Source organism: Hyla sarda, chromosome 2 (genome assembly GCF_029499605.1).
Source record: "Hyla sarda isolate aHylSar1 chromosome 2, aHylSar1.hap1, whole genome shotgun sequence".
NCBI lineage: Eukaryota > Metazoa > Chordata > Amphibia > Anura > Hylidae > Hyla > Hyla sarda.
In genome coordinates this window covers 121582350-121603789 of record NC_079190.1, presented here as the reverse complement: position 1 = coordinate 121603789, position 21440 = coordinate 121582350, and the positions used below count along the sequence as shown (strand labels likewise).

The window sequence follows — 21440 nt, the reverse complement described above, 5'->3', positions numbered from 1 at the left end:
CTGGTCTTCACCAGAGCCCGCCGCAAAGCAGGATGGATTTGCTGCGGCAGATGACACCCAGGTCACTACCCCCAATACGGCTCGACCACACAGGTAACTGGGCAAGGCACGGTACAGGAGGATGAGACAGAGGAGTAGTCAACGTAGTAGAAGGTCAAGGCAGGCGGCAAAGGTTCGTAGTCAAATAACGTAGCGGGAAGGTCTGGGTACACGGGTATGGCAAACAGGCTATAGGGAATGCTTTCTTTCAGGCAAATGGCACTGAAGATCCGGCAGGGGTGTGTGGGAGTTGCAGGAACTTATCATGTGGTATCAGGTGCAAAGACTAATTATGGACGTACTGGCCCTTTAAATCACAGAGCTCCGCCGCGCGCGCGCGCCTTAGGAGACGGGGACGAACGCGGCGGAGCTGAGTAAGAGTAGCAGCAGAGCGGGGTAAGTGACAGGCTGGGATTCGCATGCGGGCACGTCCCGCGATGCGAATCCCAGCCCCGCCGACAGACGGGGACCCCCCGTTACAGTACCCCCCCCCTTAGGTCTCCCTCTCTTCTTACGGCTCAGAAATCTTTTAACCCCTTAAGGACCCGGGGTTTTTGCGTTTTTGCATTTTCATTTTTCCCTCCTTGCCTTTAAAAAATCATAACTTTGCACCTAAAAATCCATATGATGGCTTATTTTTTGCGCCACCAATTCTCCTTTGTAATGACATCAGTCATTTTACCCAAAAATCTACAGCAAAACGAAAAAAAAATCATTGTGAGACAAAATTGAAAAAAAAAATGCAGTATTGTAACTTTTGGGGCCTTCCGTTTCTACGTAGTAAATTTTTCGGTAAAAATGACACCTTCTCTTTATTCTGTAGGTCCATACGATTAAAATGATACCCTACTTATATAGGTTTGATTTTGTCGTACTTCTGTAAAAAAATCATAACTACATGCAGGAAAATGAATACGTTTAAAATTGTCGTCTTCTGACCCCTATAACTTTTTTATTTTTCCACGTATGGGGTGGTATGAGGGCTCATTTTATGCGCCATGATCTGAAGTTTTTAGCGGTACCATTTCTGCATTGAAAGGATTTATTGATATAAAAAGTCACCAAAAATGCACTATTTTGGACTTTTGAATTTTTTTGCGCATACGCCATTGACCATGCGTATACCATATATGTTTATTTTTATTACACAGTTTTTTTTTATGGGAAAAGGGGGGTGATTCCAACTTTTAATAGGGGAGGTGTGAAATTAACTTTATTCACTTATCTTTATTCACTTTTTTTTGCAGTGTTATAGCTCCCATAGGGACCTATAACACTGCACACACTGATCTTTTACATTGATCAGTGGTTTCTCATAAGAAACAACTGATCGATGATTCTGCCTGGATCTCAGGCACTGAGCAGTCATTCGGCGATTGGACTGCGAGGAGGCAGGTAGGGATCCTCTGTTTGTCTTGTAAGCTGTTCGGGATGCCACGGCTATCCCAAACAGCTCCCTGAGCTAACCGGCATGCTTTCACTTTCACTTTTGACGTGGCGTTTAACTTTGAGGGTTAATAGCGCGCGGCACTGCGATCAATGACGTACGCGTACGTCATGGGTCCTTAACAGGTTAAGAAGATCTTGGTCCAGAATATTGTCCTGAGGCTCCCAGGGCCTCTCCTCAGGACTCAGGACCGAATTCTTCCCAATCCACAAGGAAGTAGCGTTTCCCTCTGACCAGCTTTGATCCAAGAATTTCCTTTACAGCAAAAACATCAGAGGTACCAGAGATGGAGGAAGGTGTGATGTCTTTTTGAGAAAAACCGTTGTAGATGACAGGTCTCAAGAGGGAGACATGGAAGGAATTTGGGATCCGGAGAGAGGCGGGCAGATGGAGGGAATAAGCCACAGTATTAAGTCATTTTTTTACTTTATAGGGACCCAGAAAACGTGGACCAAGTTTGTAGGAGGGTACCTTAAAGCGGATGTACTTGGAGGACAACCACACCTTGTCCCGAGGAGAGAATTCGGGAGGGGGGGACGTCTTTTCCTGTCTGCTTGAGACTTCATACGATTCATAGCAAGAAGAAGCGAGTGACGAGTCTTCTGCCAGATAGAGGCGAAATTCCGAACCAGTTCGTCAGCCATAGGTTCTCCGGAGGAAGAGGAAGACAAAGGAAGAGGTGGACGAGGATGAAGGCCGAAGACCACAAAGAAGGGGGAAGTTCCAGTGGATTCAGAGTTCCTATGATTATAGGAAAATTCGGGCCAGGATAATAAATCGGTCCAGTCGTCTTGATGGGCGGATACAAAATGGCAAAGATAGTCCCCAGGACCTGATTCCCCCTTTCGACTTGACCATTGGATTGAGGGTGGTAAGCCGAGAAGTCCAATTTTAACTGGAGACGGGAACAGAGGGCCCTCCTGAACTTGGAAATGAATTGGATCCCCTGATCGGAGACAATATGGGTAGGCAATCCATGGAGACTGAAGATGTGGGCGAAGAATAACTTGGCAAGCTGCGGTGCAGATGGCAAACCTGGCAAGGGTATGAAATGAGCCATTTTAGAAAACCGGTCAACCACAACCCAGATGACCGTGTTACCACTGGAAGATGGAAGGTCGGTGATGAGGTCCATTGCTATGTTGGTCCAGGGCAACTCAGGAACTCGCAAAGGTTGTAGAAAACCAGTAGGCTTGGCACAAGGGGTCTTGTCCCGGGCACAGATCGAACAAGAGCGGACAAAGTCCACAACATCTATTCTCGAAGTTGCAAGGACTTGGGTATACCGGCAATGGCCGGCCAATAGAGAGGAATGACCCCATTTCAGGATTCGAAGCCTTAGTCGGGGAGTAACGTAGGTCTTCCCTGGAGGCAGGTGCTGAAGAGTTGTTGGAGCTGCAGAAATGAGACGATCGGGAGGTATAATATGCTGAGGATGTGACTCTAGATCAAGTACTAGATCAATCAGAGGATCTAGATAGGGCATCAGCACAACGATTCTTCTCATCTGGCCAAAAATGAATAAAAAAGTCGAATCTGGAGAAAAACAACGACCAACGGGCCTGTCGAGGGTTGATGAGCAGTCTGTAGATGTAGCAAGTTCTTGTGGTCAGTATAAATGGTAAGTGGATGTACAGAGCCCTCCAAGCGATGGCGCCATTCTTCCAAGGCCAACTTAATAGCCAAGAGCTCACGATCTCCTATTGTATAGTTTCTCTCCACAGGGGAGTTTTAAAAAAGAAGTCGCAGGGTACAGTTTTTCCTTGGGATGATTTTTGACAGAAGAAGCGTCCTGCACCGACAGAAGAAGCGTCCACTTCCAAAATGAATAGTTTGACTGGATCTGGTCTAGACAACACAGGGGCAGAAGCAAAGGCAGATTTTAACTGTTTAAAGGCCTCTTCGGCCTCTGGAGTCCAGACCTTCGGATTAGCAGTTTTTTTGGTGAGAGAGACGATGGGGGCAACCAAGGTGGAATAATGCAGAATAAATTGCCAATAGTAGTTGGCAAAGCCGATTTAGAGCCGAATCGCTTTCAAGCCAGATGGTTGAGGCCAATCCAGTACTGTGGATAACTTGTTAGGATCCATTTGCAGACCTTGATTGGTAACAATATACCCCAGGAACGGAAGGCGTGCAGGACAATCTTTGAGGAAATGATCGGCACTGGCGCAGTAGAGACACAGATTCTCAACTCGTCGGCAAGTTCTTTCTTGCGGAGTCAGGCGAGTCCGATCCACCTGCATAGCCTCCATGGCGGGAGGCAAAGTAGAAGGTTGCAGTGGTTGCTGGAAGACTGGTGCCAAGCATGGGAAGCGCAGAGGTCGTGCAAATTCTCTTTCTTGACGTTGTTCCTCACGTCTCTCAGAGAAACAGATATCAATCCGGGATGCCAATTGTATCAGTTCATTTAGATTAGATGTCAAGTCCCAGGCAGCGAGGACATCCTTTATTTGACTAGATAATCCTCTCTTGAAAGTAGCGCAGAGAGCTTCGTTATTCCAAGAGAACTCCTACACCAGGGTCCGGAACCGGATGGCGTACTCGCCCACAGTGGAGTTGCCCTGGGAAAGATTCAGTAAAGCCATCTCAGCGGAGGAAGCTCGGGCAGGTTCTTCAAAAACTGTGCAAAATTCCATCAGGAACGCCTGGAGGTTAGTAGTGATGGCATCACTGCGATCCCATAGCGGAGTGGTCCAGGCCAAGGCCCTAGCAGACAGGAGACTGATGACGAAGGCCACCTTTGCTTGTTCAGAGGAGAACTGGTCCGCCATGAGTTCTATGTGCATGGAGCACTGCGTCACAAATCCCCAGCAGGAATTGGGATCCCCCTCAAACTTCTCAGGAGGTGACAAACGGAGTTTCAATCTAGAGGAAACTGCAGCAGCGGGAGGCTGTACTGGAGCAGGAGGAGGCTGAGGCTGTGGCGGGTTTTGCTGGGCAGATAGCAACTGCTGCATCATGGCGGATAACTGGATAAGCTGCTGTGCCAACTGCTGGGACTGGAGCGCCACGACAGATGCAAGATCCGAAGCAGGCAGAGGAACCCCAGTTGGATCCATGGCCGGATCTTGCTGTCATGCACCAGGATGCTGATGTCTCGGAGCAGGTAGTGGATCCTCTTCCTGTGTGGCTGATGACTCGAACCGTATCGGGGAGCGGAGTCTAAGGTGCCGCTGGTCTTCACCAGAGCCCGCCGCAAAGCAGGATGGATTTGCTGCGGCAGACGACACCCAGGTCGCTACCCCCAATACGGCTTGACCACACAGGTAACTGGGCAAGGCGCAGTACAGGAGGATGAGACAGAGGCGTAGTCAACGTAGCAGAAGGTCAAGGCAGGCGGCAAAGGTTCGTAGTCAAATAACGTAGCTGGAAGGTCTGGGTACACGGATATGGCAAACAGGCTATAGGGAACGCTTTCTCACAGGCAAATGGCACTGAAGATCTGTCAGGGGGGTGTGGGAGTTGCAGGAACTTATCATGTGGTATCAGGTGCAAAGACTAATTATAGGGGTACTGGCCCTTTAAATCATAGAGCTCCGCCGCGCGCGCACCCTAGGAGATGGGGACGAGCGCGGCGGAGCTGAGTAACAGTAGCAGCAGAGCAGGGTAAGTGACAGGCTGGGATTCGCGCTCATGGCCGGAGCTTGCGGCTGGAGCGCAGCACGTTAGAATATATAAATAAATGATTCTACTAAGGCGCTCATATTAGTATCTCAGCTAGCATTAGTACTTGGACTTGAAGAAGAAGGTAGAGATTAGGCGGCAGACACTGGTGCATGTGTAGTCATTGGTTTGTGAAGAGCAAGACCCCCTGACAGAAGTCCTGTAGTATCTTCAGATCCTGTTATGGAGCAACATTTGGGACATATATTTTATATAGCTGTCAGCTATCTAAAATATATCTTGACATCCCCTGCATGTTGTCACGATGCCGGCTGGCAGGTAGTGGATCCTCTGTGCCAGAGAGGGATTGGCGTGGACCGTGCTAGTGGACCGGTTCTAAGCCACTACTGGTTTTCACCAGAGCCCGCCGCAAAGCGGGATGGTCTTGCTGCGGCGGTAGTGACCAGGTCGTATCCACTAGCAACGGCTCACCTCTCTGGCTGCTGAAGATAGGCGCGGTACAAGGGAGTAGGCAAAAGCAAGGTCGGACGTAGCAGAAGGTCGGGGCAGGCAGCAAGGATCGTAGTCAGGGGCAACGGCAGAAGGTCTGGAAACACAGGCAAGGAACACACAAGGAACGCTTTCACTGGCACTAAGGCAACAAGATCCGGCAAGGGAGTGCAGGGGAAGTGAGGTGATATAGGGAAGTGCACAGGTGAACACACTAATTGGGACCACTGCGCCAATCAGCGGCGCAGTGGCCCTTTAAATCGCAGAGACCCGGCGCGCGCGCGCCCTAGGGAGCGGGGCCGCGCGCGCCGGGACAGAACAGACGGAGAGCGAGTCAGGTAGGGGAGCCGGGGTGCGCATCGCGAGCGGGCGCTACCCGCATCGCGAATCGCATCCCGGCTGGCAGCGGAATCGCAGCGCCCCGGGTCAGAGGACGTGACCGGAGCGCTGCCGCGGGGAGAGTGAAGCGAGCGCTCCGGGGAGGAGCGGCGTAACAGTACCCCCCCCTTGGGTCTCCCCCTCTTCTTAGAGCCTGAGAACCTGAGGAGCAGACTTTTGTCTAGGATGTTGTCCTCAGGTTCCCAGGATCTCTCTTCAGGACCACAACCCTCCCAGTCCACTAAAAAAAAATTTTTCCCTCTGACCTTTTTGGCAGCTAAAATTTCTTTGACCGAGAAGATGTCCGAGGAGCCAGAAACAGGAGTGGGAGGAACAGATTTGGGAGAAAAACGGTTGAGGATGAGTGGTTTGAGAAGAGAGACGTGAAAGGCATTAGGGATACGAAGAGAGGGAGGAAGAAGAAGTTTATAAGAGACAGGATTAATTTGACACAAAATTTTGAAAGGACCAAGATAGCGTGGTCCCAACTTGTAGCTAGGGACACGGAAGCGGACATATTTAGCGGAGAGCCATACCTTGTCTCTAGGGGAAAAAACGGGGGGAGCTCTTCTTTTCTTATCCGCGAACTTCTTCATGCGTGATGAAGCCTGTAAGAGAGAATTTTGGGTCTCTCTCCATATGATGGAAAGGTCACGAGAAATTTCATCCACAGCGGGCAGACCAGAGGGCAAGGGAGTAGGGAGGGGGGGAAGAGGGTGACGGCCGTACACCACGAAAAATGGGGATTTGGAGGAAGACTCAGAGACCCTGAAGTTATACGAGAATTCGGCCCATGGGAGGAGATCTGCCCAGTCATCCTGGCGGGAGGAAACAAAATGTCGCAAATAATCACCCAAGATCTGGTTAATCCTTTCTACTTGTCCATTGGACTGGGGATGATATGCAGAAGAAAAATTTAATTTAATCTTGAGTTGTTTACAGAGAGCCCTCCAGAATTTAGACACGAATTGGACGCCTCTATCCGAGACAATCTGCGTAGGCAACCCGTGAAGACGAAAAATGTGTACAAAAAATTGTTTAGCCAACTGAGGCGCAGAAGGAAGACCAGGAAGAGGGATGAAATGTGCCATTTTGGAGAATCGATCAACGACCACCCAAATAACAGTGTTGCCACGGGAAGGGGGTAAATCAGTAATAAAATCCATACCAATCAGAGACCAAGGCTGTTCGGGGACAGGCAGAGGATGAAGAAAACCAGCGGGCTTCTGGCGAGGAGTCTTATCCCGGGCACAGATAGTGCAGGCTCGCACAAAGTCCACAACATCCGTCTCCAGAGTCGGCCACCAATAGAAGCGGGAGATGAGTTGCACAGATTTCTTGATACCCGCATGACCTGCGAGATGGGAGGAGTGACCCCATTTGAGGATTCCGAGGCGTTGGCGAGGAGAAACAAAGGTCTTTCCTGGAGGAGTCTGCCTGATGGAGGCAGGAGAAGTGGAGATCAGGCAGTCAGGTGGAATGATGTGTTGCGGAGAGAGTTCAACTTCTGAGGCATCCGAGGAACGAGAGAGAGCATCGGCCCTAATGTTCTTATCGGCAGGACGAAAGTGAATCTCAAAATTAAATCGGGCAAAGAACAGAGACCACCGGGCCTGGCGAGGATTCAGCCGTTGGGCAGACTGGAGGTAGGAGAGGTTCTTGTGGTCGGTGTAGATAATAACAGGAGAACTTGATCCCTCCAGCAGATGCCTCCATTCCTCAAGTGCTAATTTAATGGCTAGAAGCTCTCGATCCCCGATGGAGTAGTTCCTCTCCGCTGGAGAGAAGGTCCTAGAGAAAAAACCACAAGTGACAGCATGCCCGGAAGAATTTTTTTGTAGAAGAACAGCTCCAGCTCCCACTGAGGAGGCATCAACCTCCAATAGGAAGGGTTTGGAAGGGTCAGGTCTGGAGAGGACGGGAGCCGAAGAAAAGGCAGACTTGAGTCGTTTAAAGGCGTCTTCTGCTTGAGGAGGCCAGGACTTGGGATCAGCATTTTTTTTGGTTAAAGCCACGATAGGAGCCACAATGGTAGAAAAATGTGGAATAAATTGCCTGTAATAATTGGCGAACCCCAAAAAGCGTTGGATAGCACGGAGTCCGGAGGGGCGTGGCCAATCTAAGACGGCAGAGAGTTTGTCTGGATCCATCTGTAGTCCCTGGCCAGAGACCAAATATCCTAGAAAAGGAAGAGATTGGCATTCAAACAGACATTTCTCAATTTTGGCATAGAGTTGGTTGTCACGAAGTCTCTGAAGAACCATACGGACATGCTGGCGGTGTTCTTCTAGATTGGCAGAAAAAATTAGGATATCGTCCAGATATACAACAACACAGGAGTATAACAGATCACGAAAAATTTCATTGACAAAGTCTTGGAAGACGGCAGGGGCGTTGCACAGTCCAAAGGGCATGACCAGATACTCAAAGTGTCCATCTCTGGTGTTAAATGCCGTTTTCCACTCGTCCCCCTCTCTGATGCGGATGAGGTTATAGGCGCCTCTTAAGTCCAATTTAGTGAAGATGTGGGCACCTTGGAGGCGATCAAAGAGTTCAGAGATGAGGGGTAAGGGGTAGCGGTTCTTAACCGTGATTTTATTAAGACCGCGGTAGTCAATGCAAGGACGTAGGGAGCCATCTTTTTTGGACACAAAGAAAAATCCGGCTCCGGCAGGAGAGGAGGATTTACGGATAAAGCCCTTTTTTAGATTCTCCTGGACGTATTCGGACATGGCAAGAGTCTCTGGGGCAGAGAGAGGATAAATTCTGCCCCGGGGTGGAGTAGTGCCCGGGAGGAGGTCGATAGGGCAATCATAAGACCTGTGAGGAGGTAGAGTCTCAGCTTGTTTTTTGCAGAAAACATCCGCGAAGTCCATATAGGCCTTAGGGAGACCGGTTACTGGAGGAACCACAGAGTTACGGCAAGGGTTACTGGGAACCGGTTTTAGACAGTTCTTGGAACAAGAGGACCCCCAACTCTTGATCTCCCCAGTGGACCAATCCAGGGTAGGGGAATGAAGTTGAAGCCAGGGAAGTCCAAGGAGAATTTCCGAGGTGCAATTGGGGAGGACCAAAAGTTCAATCCTCTCATGATGAGATCCGATGCTCATAAGAAGGGGCTCCGTGCGGAAACGTATGGTACAGTCCAATCTTTCATTATTTACACAATTGATGTAGAGGGGTCTGGCGAGACTGGTCACCGGGATGTTGAACCTGTTGACGAGGGAGGCCAAAATAAAATTTCCTGCAGATCCTGAGTCCAAGAAGGCCACTGTAGAGAAGGAGAAGGCAGAGGCAGACATCCGCACAGGCACAGTAAGACGTGGAGAAGCAGAGTAGACATCAAGGACTGTCTCACCTTTGTGCGGAGTCAGCGTACGTCTTTCCAGGCGGGGAGGACGGATAGGACAATCTCTTAGGAAGTGTTCGGTACTAGCACAGTACAGGCAGAGGTTCTCCATACGGCGTCGTGTCCTCTCTTGAGGTGTCAGGCGAGACCGGTCGACCTGCATAGCCTCCACGGCGGGAGGCACAGGAACAGATTGCAGGGGACCAGAGGAGAGAGGAGCCGAGGAGAAGAAACGCCTCGTGCGAACAGAGTCCATATCTTGGCGGAGTTCCTGACGCCTTTCGGAAAAACGCATGTCAATGCGAGTGGCTAGGTGAATAAGTTCATGTAGATTAGCAGGAATTTCTCGTGCGGCCAGAACATCTTTAATGTTGCTGGATAGGCCTTTTTTGAAGGTCGCGCAGAGGGCCTCATTATTCCAGGACAATTCTGAAGCAAGAGTACGGAATTGTACGGCATACTCGCCAACGGAAGAATTACCCTGGACCAGGTTCAACAGGGCAGTCTCAGCAGAAGAGGCTCGGGCAGGTTCCTCAAAGACACTTCGGATTTCCGAGAAGAAGGAGTGTACAGAGGCAGTGACGGGGTCATTGCGGTCCCAGAGCGGTGTGGCCCATGACAGGGCTTTTCCGGACAGAAGGCTGACTACGAAAGCCACCTTAGACCTTTCAGTGGGAAACAGGTCCGACATCATCTCCAGATGCAGGGAACATTGGGAAAGAAAGCCACGGCAAAACTTAGAGTCCCCATCAAATTTATCCGGCAAGGATAAGCGTATCCCAGGAGCGGCCACTCGCTGCGGAGGAGGTGCAGGAGCTGGCGGAGGAGATGACTGCTGAAGCTGTGGTAGTAACTGTTGTAGCATAACGGTCAGTTGAGACAGCTGTTGGCCTTGTTGCGCTATCTGTTGTGACTGCTGGGCGACCACCGTGGTGAGGTCAGCGACAACTGGCAGAGGAACTTCAGTGGGATCCATGGCCGGATCTACTGTCACGATGCCGGCTGGCAGGTAGTGGATCCTCTGTGCCAGAGAGGGATTGGCGTGGACCGTGCTAGTGGACCGGTTCTAAGCCACTACTGGTTTTCACCAGAGCCCGCCGCAAAGCGGGATGGTCTTGCTGCGGCGGTAGTGACCAGGTCGTATCCACTAGCAACGGCTCACCTCTCTGGCTGCTGAAGATAGGCGCGGTACAAGGGAGTAGGCAAAAGCAAGGTCGGACGTAGCAGAAGGTCGGGGCAGGCAGCAAGGATCGTAGTCAGGGGCAACGGCAGAAGGTCTGGAAACACAGGCAAGGAACACACAAGGAACGCTTTCACTGGCACTAAGGCAACAAGATCCGGCAAGGGAGTGCAGGGGAAGTGAGGTGATATAGGGAAGTGCACAGGTGAACACACTAATTGGGACCACTGCGCCAATCAGCGGCGCAGTGGCCCTTTAAATCGCAGAGACCCGGCGCGCGCGCGCCCTAGGGAGCGGGGCCGCGCGCGCCGGGACAGAACAGACGGAGAGCGAGTCAGGTAGGGGAGCCGGGGTGCGCATCGCGAGCGGGCGCTACCCGCATCGCGAATCGCATCCCGGCTGGCAGCGGAATCGCAGCGCCCCGGGTCAGAGGACGTGACCGGAGCGCTGCCGCGGGGAGAGTGAAGCGAGCGCTCCGGGGAGGAGCGGGGACCCGGAGCGCTCGGCGTAACACATGTATTCTGAATGGAGTGGGGGGGGGGGGGTGACACTGCCAGAAACCTCTGCTGGCAGTGTATCTCTTTGAGAACAGAGGGATGGGGTAAGTTGAAATCCAACATGCCAGACTTTTCTCTTCCTCTGTCATTGGGGGAGGGTCAGGAGGCCCCAGTACGCATTACATGATTGGTTAATCCCACTGAAATTGTCAGATTTGGCCAACTTCAATTTGATATGTATGACAACTAGACATTTTTATTATGGTGCTAGATGAATCATAATGTTTTAAAATTCTTTTCATTTCAAGAAATGGCTGACGCAGAGCCTTCCCTAACGGAAGTAGTAAAGCAAGTGACTCAGCAGCATCAAGGACAAGCTTCTGAAATACAGAGAAGCAGACAAGCACTCACCCAGATTCAGGTCCAGTAAATCATTTTTATTAGATTATTTAAAGAGGTTTTCCAGGCTTATAGCATTGATATCCTATACACATGATAGGTCATCAATGTCTGATAAGCAGGGTGCCGACTCCAAACGTCGATCAGTTGCTCGGCAGCACCGAGGCTCTGGCATATACTCAAAGAACAGCCGGAAGCCTCAGGGCATTCATTGTGTAGTGGTAGTGCTAGGTTACTGCAAAACAGTTAATGGAAGCTTTTGGCCCTACTGATCCAATGTTGATGGCCTATCCTGATGGTAGGCCATCACTATTAAATGGGTACTCTCACTAAAGCAATATGAAACTCCTTGTGTGGAAAAAATTTTTTACTAATGTATTTGTTTTTAAAAATATGTTGTTTTATATCTGTTTTTTTTTCTTTGAAAATTTGGCCACAAGGAGTCTCCCTACTGGTCCAGACTGCATTTTCTCCCCCTCGCACGTCGGCCGGGCAGAAGTCCAAACTCAGGTAATGCAGTCTGGACCAATCCCCATAGCTCACTCTCTGCCTGTATATGAAACATACAGGGTGCATTTACAATCTTCCTCTGACCCTCAGTGCATAATAATATATCTGCACCCACCATTATTCCAGTGCCCGGGATGCAGCAGCAGCAGAACGGCAGGTCTGTGATCTTCCTCCTCTCTGTATAGCATGTAGAGCTAAACAGAAAGGAAGAGACTCTATAGCAGCCTGCCGTGCTTTGGGCTGACTAGAAAGGGAGCGCAGCAGAGGTAAAGAAGGGCAGAAGTGAGCCCTAGCAGGTTTCAGATGACGTTGCGCCTGCCAGGCCACACCCCCTTCCTCTCTCAAACAAGCCCTAGAGACTGAACATGCTGACAGGCGTGAATTCAGATAAATAGGGTATGTTTTAATAAAAAAGATAAGGCAGCGTTAGGGTCTAGATGAGTCAGGGACAGAAATTGGAGGGATTTAGGGACAGATAACTTTATGATAGGTACGCATTAAATGCCTGGAAAACCCCTTTAATCCCTTCATGACCAGAATATGTAAACATTTTTCGTTTTTGTTTTTTCCTCTTAATGTTTCATAATACCCTAGCTTTTATTTTTTCATCTACGGCAAATAAAAAAATATATATATGTGTGGGGTAAAATAAAAATAAAAAAAGTTGTTGTCTTTTTTATTCGTGGGGGAGGGGGGGGGGTGTAGTTTTTATACAGTACAACTACTGACATGATATCTATATTATGACATGGTATCTAAATGATGTGTGTCAATACGATTATAACGCTGCCCAATACAAAGTATTTTATTTTACTTCTTTAATTTTTTTTACTTAGTTAACATGGCAGGTCATGGTGGACTTTAAAAGGCCTCCAGTTTCCACCGGCACCCCACGATTGCATTGCAATGGTGCCGATCAGGGGTCTGACAGGATAGGCATGTGTCAGACTAAATGTCCCTATCGTTATTGATCATGGCCTTTAGGGAATTAAAGGACCATCACTAGCGTATTCGCCATTGTTGGTCATTAGAGGCAGGTGTCGGCTGCAGATAACAGCTGGCACCCGCCAGTATGGCTCCCACTCGGTACAACCCTTCATGACTGCTGGTGTGTATATATGTATGGCGGCTGTGAAGGGGTCAAAGGGGCTGCTCAGTGAAAAAAAAATCTCAGGTGGTGATAAAATAATAATAATAATAATTAAAAAAAAAACACTATTCTTCTCTGTTACATGTCTTGCTCCAGCACTGATGCTTCTGTCATCCTGGAAAATCCTTTTAGGGAGTGATAAGGAGATTATATATTTCTTGAAGTGATGTCTTAAAAGCAGTATCGTCAGCTGTTTGGGGTCTTGTGACTAGAGATCAACATAACTTTAACTGAAACAATAAATTTAATGCAATGCAAATAATACATTTAGATAGGGGTGCCCTTTTTCCTTATCAGTTTATTTAGATGTAAAGAGGTTTACAGGGTTCTTCAAAAAGCTTTATGATGCCATAAAATAGCAAACTAATATACTGATGTACTTACTGTGCCCATTTTCATGCATGTACTGTGTTCACATAATGCAACTCTAAACCTCCCCTGCTGGTCCTCTGTTAACTTTCTTCCTCAATGGCATGCTGTCTGATACATTTCCAACAGCTTACTTGAGCTCCCATAAAGCAGTGTTCTTCCCAAATGAAATGACTCCATAGTGCCTGTAAAGACTGCACTTCTCAGAATGCAAATCACTAGAGTAAACTCTGTGCAGTCATTTAGCAAGCAAAGAATGCTGGAAGATTTCAGTTCTAAAATCACGAGAATTTAAAATGCAGCACTAGGCCATAACACATGCCTAAACTTAGAATCATGGAGTGATGACCTTACATTGGCACAGGGAGGAGTGTACTCCTGGAAAGCAGTGCCACTGTAGGTAGGCACCCCAAAAAACAAGATTTACTGGAAATATACAGTAGTTATAGAAACATAGAATGTGTTGGCAAATAAGAACCATTTGGCCCATCTAATCTGCCAAATAATCTGAATCCTATAAATAGTCCCTGGCCCCATCTTACATGGGCCAAAGTGTGCTGTAGACAAGTACGGATCTTGTAGACCGGCACTCATTTAAAGAGCCTATTACTAGGCTCTATTTTCCTGCGGGCAGGGCTGTACAATCAGCTGCTGGATCCTTCATGTGGCCCTTTGCTTTCATCATTCATAGACCTATCACCTATCACACTGGGAGATATATGGCCGAAGAACAATGTTTTTTTAACCTGTCAAAAGAAGAGGAACAAGCATTTGCTCATTTATTGGCTGATCACTGACCCTGTTACGTTGCACAGGGCAATATTGGCCTGTGTAACTAAAAATCCTGTGTAATATGACCCATACATAGTGTTGCTCGCGAATATTCGCAATGCGAATAGCACTATATATTCGCAATTACGAATATTCATTCATTTATTTATTTATTTTTTCACAGTACACATCACAGTGATCATCCCTCTCTGCTTCCAGCTTGTGTGGTGTATAGAAGACTATAATAGTACTGTGTGAGACTGGCGTGTGAATTTTCGCATATGCAGATTTTTGTATATGCTAATTTTCGCATATGCAAATTTTCGCATATGCGAATGTTCGCATATGCGAAAATAAAACGCGAATATTACGAATATACAAATTTAGCGAATATATGACGAATATTCGTCCATATATTAACGAAATATCGTGAATTCGAATATGGCCTATGCTGCTCAACACTACCCATACATGTAACATGAGAACAAAACATAGGCAGTCTCTTATCTTCTCAGTAGGCACAGTTGTAAACCAGTGATAATGCAGAAGAGGATAGTTGTACCTGTCACTCAGGGCTCTCACCCAGGCTTGCGCTGAATCTGTGCAACCTGTAGCATGTAGTCATTCATATGCAGCAGGCCAGAAGGGCATGTCCTCTTCATCTCTCTCTTTGTGATAGTCTGAAAATCCAGTAACTGCGGGCTGTTCTGTGGTATTTATATCACACCATTAACCCTTAGTTAGACATATATAAAAACAAGTACAAAATGTAAATCCACACAAAAATATACATGAAAAAAACATATAAAAAAATTATATATATATATATATATATATATATATATATATATATATATATATATATATATGAAAGAGAAGGATAAAAGAAATTATATAAATAAGAACCACCATATGCTAGCGAGCATTTTTAATAACTTCATTCAAACCTCTCTGGAAAAGTGTATCAAGTGTAAATATCCAAAAGGATTCTCTATTGATCAGTTTCTGAAATCTATTGTGAACATGTGGTGGTATAATTTCAATGATGAATGAATCCAAGACATCAAAGTCACTGTCATGTTTTAATGTTAAATGACAAAACACGCTATGGAGCATATAGTGGTTCTTGGAGTTGGATCTATGCTTGTTCATGCGGGACCGCACTGTCTGAACAGTGCGGACCACATATTGAAGACCACAAGGACATGAGAGTAAGGAAACTGCATACATACTGTCACAATTACTAGACACATTAAGCCTAAGTTTCCACTTGTTTTTTTTTTTTCTGGCAGTTTTTGGAATACTGCCACTGCAGTTATTGAGCCAAAGTCAGAAGAGTATCCATAAGGGAGGAGAAGTGTTAAGTTCTTGATTTATATGTCCTATTCTTTTTGAATACACTTCTGGCTTTGGCTCAAAAACTGCAGTGAAAGTTTTTCAAAAACTGCCAGAAAAAAAAAACAAGTGGCAACTTAACCTAATATAAAACCCTTTTTTCGAAGAGGAGGAGATGAAAGAATATTTTGTATGTCCAATTGGGGAACAACATTTACATCTCATTTTGTTACATGGGTACGTACCCTTCTCAATATTATCTTTAGCATTAGATGTATTACTGTTATTATTATTTTTTAGCCTGCTTGGAGCAATTCGATTTTGCAGATTCATGGATCTGCGGAATGTGACTCCCGGTTGGGTCGAAGGTAGGTCCTCCTAGGAGTCACTAGCTCTTAAACCTATTTGCAGAGTGTCTTTGATGCCTCTCTGCCAGCCGTCTCGGTACACTTGCAACGTCTGCAAATAATGCAACCACTTCTCCCAAAACTTTTGCCTACTGGGAAAGTGCACAAACCCAGAGCCCTCCCAGTCAGGCGATCACCTGCCATAAATCTTACTTACTGTGTCATGGCTAGCACCTGAGGATGGGGGAGATTGGAGAACAGTAAATAGTATACAGTACATTGCTGAATATAGAAGCCCCTTGGCTTCTAGAAGTCTCTAGGCACTCCAATTCATTTTAAAGATACAGCACAAATAAAACATATGAAATAATTATGTGCATTGAACACATATACCCGTAGAAGAGTAGGCATTATAACACTAAAAGAACCCTGTCCCGTATTGTGCCATCTACCGTTCTTTTACAAGTGCAACATAACCACAAGAAAAGTTATTCAACTTTTGTATCTGCATTAATTAGATGTATACTGTAAACTATGTGAACATGTGCCTTTAAGTGTGTGCTGGTCTGAAGTTATACAACCTGAACACTTTTAAGTAAAATCACGCTACAATAAAAGAAGCATGGTTGAAGAACTAATGCCATAAAGCATATGGTAAAAATCTTTTCCTGCATGAAGATTAAGCTGTCCATTGACGAAGAAAAAACCCAGATGGATGAGTTAGAGAAGCAGTCTGTGCCGCCTGCTTCTTAATTATTGCTATTCATGCCTCACCAGAGAGTACCTGGAAAAAGATCTGTGATATCTCAATTTACGTGTCCTAATTTAGTTTGTTTTACCACTGCTAAATCTCAACTTTAAACCCTAAAGTATATATTGATAAGTAAACTTCAAAATGTTTTAACTTGGCCATTTATCATATTATACCACAACTAGGGATGTCCCCATGCCATTTTTTAAAGGGATACTCCGCCCCTGGCATCTTATCCCCTATCCAAAGGATAGGGGATAAGATGTTAGATTGCCGCGGTCCCGTTGCTGGGCACCCCGGGGATCGCCGCTGCGGCACCCAGCCATCATTACTGCACAGAGCGAGTTCACTCTGTGCGTAATGACGGGCGATACAGGGGCCGGAGCAGCGTGATGTCATGGCTCCTCCCCTCATGACATCACGGCCCGTCCCCTTAATGCAAGTATATGGCAGGGGGCGTGATGACCGCCACGCCCCCTCCCATAGACTTGTATTGACGGGGGCGGGCTGTGACGTCAAGAGGGGCGGAGCCGTGATGTAACGATGCTCCGGCCCCTGTATTGCCCATCATTACGTGCAGAGCGAACTCGCTCTGCGCAGTAATGATAGCGGGGTGCTGCAGCAGCGATCCCCGGGGTCCCCAGCAGCGGGACCCCGGCGATCTGACATCTTATCCCCTGTCCTTTGGATAGGGGATAAGATGTCTAGGGGCGGAGTACCCCTTTAAGACCGAGTACGAGTACCGATACTTTAATTCTAGTACTCGCCGATACCAATTGCGAGTACTTTTATTTTAAAGGGAATCTGACACCAAGGTGATGCGGTTTCTGGCGCTGCTTACCGTGCTGATGTGTGGGTTCCTTGTTGTGTACAATGGAGGCGGCTGCTGTAGTATGAGCCAAGATTTCTCTCTTCTCCATTGGACAGAACAGGGAATTTGCATTGGCGTCGAGACCGATGACTCCAGAGCGATTGTGTTGATGTTCACATGGTGAGCAGCAGTAGAAACCGGGTCACCTGCACTATCTACATATAAATTGAAGTTAGTGCAGGTGACTCTGCTGTAAGATTGCCTTTAATAGTAGGTAGTATCCCCTTGTAGGTAGTATAGATAGTTGCAGACATTAGCAGCAGCACCCCTGTAAACAGCTGGCCCCCCCTTGTAGACAGTGCCCCCTTGTAAACAGCAGGCCCCCCTTGTAGACAGTGCCCCCTTGTAAACAGTTCCCCCTTGTAAACAGCAGCCCCCCTTGTAGACAGTGCCCCCTTGTAAACAGCAGCCCCCCTTGTAGACAGTGCCCCCTTGTAAACAGCAGCCCCCCCTTGTAGACAGTGCCCCCTTGTAAACAGCAGGCCCCCTTGTAGACAGTGCCCCCTTGTAAACAGTGCCCCATTGTAAACAGCAGCCCCCCTTGTAGACAGTGCCCCCTTGTAAACAGCAGCCCCCCCTTGTAGACAGTGCCCCCTTGTAAACAGTTCCCCCTTGTAAACAGCAGCCCCCCTTGTAGACAGTGCCACCTTGTAAACAGCAGCCCCCCTTGTAAACAGTGCCCCCTTGTAAACAGCAGCCCCCCCTTGTAGACAGTGCCCCCTTGTAAACAGTTCCCCCTTGTAAACAGCAGACCCCCCTTGTAGACAGTGCACCCTTGTAAACAGCAGGTGGCCCTGTAGACAGTGCATCCCTTCTAGACAGCGCCCCCACAATAGTTGCTCACCTGTGGTTGCCGCTCCGCTGCCCCGTTCTCCCATCCGCATCATGGCGTCCTATGGAGGATCATGTGACATACACGTCAGTCACTCTGCTTCCTCCGTAGCATTACGCTGGGCGCAGTGGAGGAGGTGGAGTGACGTGTGTGTGTCACATGCTCCTCTATAGGGCGCCATGATGCGGACAACAGAACGGGAATGCGGACAGCAGAACGGGGCAACGGAACGGGACATTTGACGCCCGCACTGCAGCAGGTATCGGTCTTCATATCGGGGACATTAAACGAGTCCCCGATACCATGCAAATGCCGGGTATCGGCCCCGATACCAATACCAGTATCGGTATCCGGACATCCCTAACCACAACCATAGCCCAGAAAACAAATTATGAATAAGGGCTATTCCTATCTTACAAATGTGTGGAATATCCACATGGTACACCATAATTCATAATTAAGGTGCATACCCTTTAAGACACTTATGTTAAACCCTTCCATGTAATTTGCTGACCAATACATATGACATGACCTATACATGTTTCATAGATTGATAGAAAATTATAGGCAAAATTGTTATTTCTGAAAATCTAGCAATTCCCCTGTGTCACTCTGCAAGAACAGACATTGTTATACATTAGCTTACTTGTCTGGACAGTGCCATAGTTTAGGTTTAGTGGTTTAGTACTTAAGTACCACTTCTACATCTGAAAACCATGGCAAAAACAATGATACTAATGTAACAGGGTTTTGGTGGTGTCCACCTATATCCCTGTGGTCCATTACGCTTGTTAACTCTTTGTGCTTGGCAAGCCGATCCTGATCCTCTGCTATCTTGGAACTGGGGTACATATCTGTGGCAGTGACTCCAGCTAATAGAGCATCCAGGGTATAGATGTGGGGTCCCATGCTAAATAAAACTGACACAAAGTTAACTTAAAACTAAGGTAAAGAACCATAGCAAAACAGTCAGGTACAGTATAGCACAAAATCAGACAATGTAATGTATATGTAGGTCTCATGCACCCAAAATAACACTTGTGGCCCACCCAAATCTTTTCCCTAGAGGCCATTGGGTGTTTTAGTTGGGGCAGAATATTGAATAGATGGGGCTCATACACAGTCCTACTCCACAGTGTCACTTGGAGTAGGCTTAAAATCTCAAAATGTCAGCAAAACAGAAATCAAGTTCTTTTATCTATATTTGAGTTCAGGATGCACCTTTGCGGCTTACCCTTCCACAGGCTGTAAATCAAGTCAGTCCAGATTTCAGTTTCTCTACGCTTTTTTTTGCTACAGCTGGATCCTGCTCAACTTGCTAGCAGACTCCTCTTCTCTGTTGCAGCACTCTTTGAACCATGATCTTAACAGGTTATTCCTCTGTGACCCTTTTCTGTTCTCCCTCCCTTGCTCATTCTGATCCAAGATGGTGACAAGCACAAGTCCAGACTCCTCCTTTCCCAGCTTTAGTCACAGATCAGTTAATTTGCTTGTTGCAGTCTGCCATGTGCTGGACACTTCATGTATTGCAGGGTAATACACACCAATAATCCCAAAGGGTTACACAAATAAAATAGTTCCCCTTCTAGTTGCAGGTTAACACATCCAACCCCCTAACCAGTAACCACCTAGAACAACAGGTCTTGGTGCTTGTTTGTTCCCCATCTGGACATGCTGGAAGATGTAGTTTTGCAACAGCTGGAGGCACACCCTTGATTTATAACATTGTAGGACCTATGAAGAGTCAATCCCACCCAGCCCCTGTTGTGAGTCCCTACTCTCCAGGGGCCCATAGCACTAGCATAGGCGGCCTCTATTATACATACACCCATGCTGTTATGAGTGATATTACCCATGGTCAAAATAGGCTCTTAAATGGCACTGTTCTCATTTTAGGCAGAACTTTATCAACTTGAAACTGAGCTGAAGTCTGTTCTAATAGAAACAAAATACGCTGAAAGGAAGATTATCCAAACAGAAGACTCAATAGAAAATATGATGCATCAGTGTGAAATCCTGGAGACCCAACACTACTCAATTTATGCTGAGACCATCAAGATTAAACTAGATATGGAAATTCAGAGAGAAGATTTGGAATCTACTGTGTCCAGAAATAATGGCTACCGTAAAAGAATTTCAGATAGTATTAATATGTTTACTGTGGCAGAAAATAAATTGCCGTTCATGATTGAGCTTAATAAGAAATGTTCGATGGTTCAACTATTAAAAAAGCAGAAGGAGGAAATGGTCCTTGACCTGCATAATCCTGAGAGCGCTGCTGTAAAACAAGTGCAGGTTGGTAATAAAATTATGATAAAAATAAGAGAATAGAACATAATGGGTATTGTCATATTGTATGTTATTGGCTGTGCCAATGTAACACCTTTATTTTTATTTTGCAGCCATGTTGTTGTAGATTCACTGGTTTTCTTAGGATCAATGTCCTGTTGCAGGACCTGGTTTTGGCCAAGCTCTAGCTGTTGGATAGGTAGCTTCATATTTGATTCTAGAATACTTTGATATACAGAGGAATTCATGGTTGATTCAGGGACTGCAAGGCACCCATGTCCTGTGCTTGCACAACAAGCCCAAATCATTAAAGGGGTTGTGCGCTGCCCTGCCTTTCTGAGCTCCGTTCGCAGCGTCCGGAAGTTCATTACTCCGAACGCTGTGTGCGGGCTTCCGTGTTCGCAGCCGCCCCCTCGTGACGTCACGCCCGGCCCCTCGTGACGTCACGCCCGACCCCTCAACGAAAGTCTATGGGAAGGGGGCACGACCGCTGCCACGCCCCCTTCCCATAGACTTTGGTTGAGGGGGCAGCGTGACGTCACGAGGGGCCGGGTGTGACGTCACGAGGGGGCGGCTGCGAACACGGAAGCCCGCACACAGCGTTCGGAGTAATGAACTTCCGGACGCTGCGAGCGGAGCTCCGAAAGGCAGGGCAGCACACGACCCCTTTAACCTGCTCTAAAGCTGGTATGAGTTGTCTGTGCTGATATGCAGTGTTAGGTTTTCACCAAATGTGGCGCATTGCATTATGGCCAAAGATCTCCATTTGGTCTTGTTTCCCAAACCCTCAAAGCAAGTCATTGTTCAGTC

General features: G+C 47.3%; 1 protein-coding gene across 5 annotated transcripts in view; it reads left to right on the top strand.

The window, feature by feature from the left end:
- CCDC122 (coiled-coil domain containing 122) overlaps positions 1-21440 on the top strand; it is a 95384-nt gene that overhangs the window by 60987 nt on the left and 12957 nt on the right. For 4 of the 5 annotated variants that reach the window (XM_056560455.1, XM_056560459.1, XM_056560457.1 and 1 more), the window contains 2 exons: positions 11315-11427; positions 20238-20636. In XM_056560455.1, the coding sequence (XP_056416430.1) occupies positions 11315-11427; positions 20238-20636 (512 nt within the window). The remainder of the gene's footprint in view (positions 1-11314; positions 11428-20237; positions 20637-21440) is intronic. The other variant, XM_056560460.1, reaches the window with a different exon arrangement.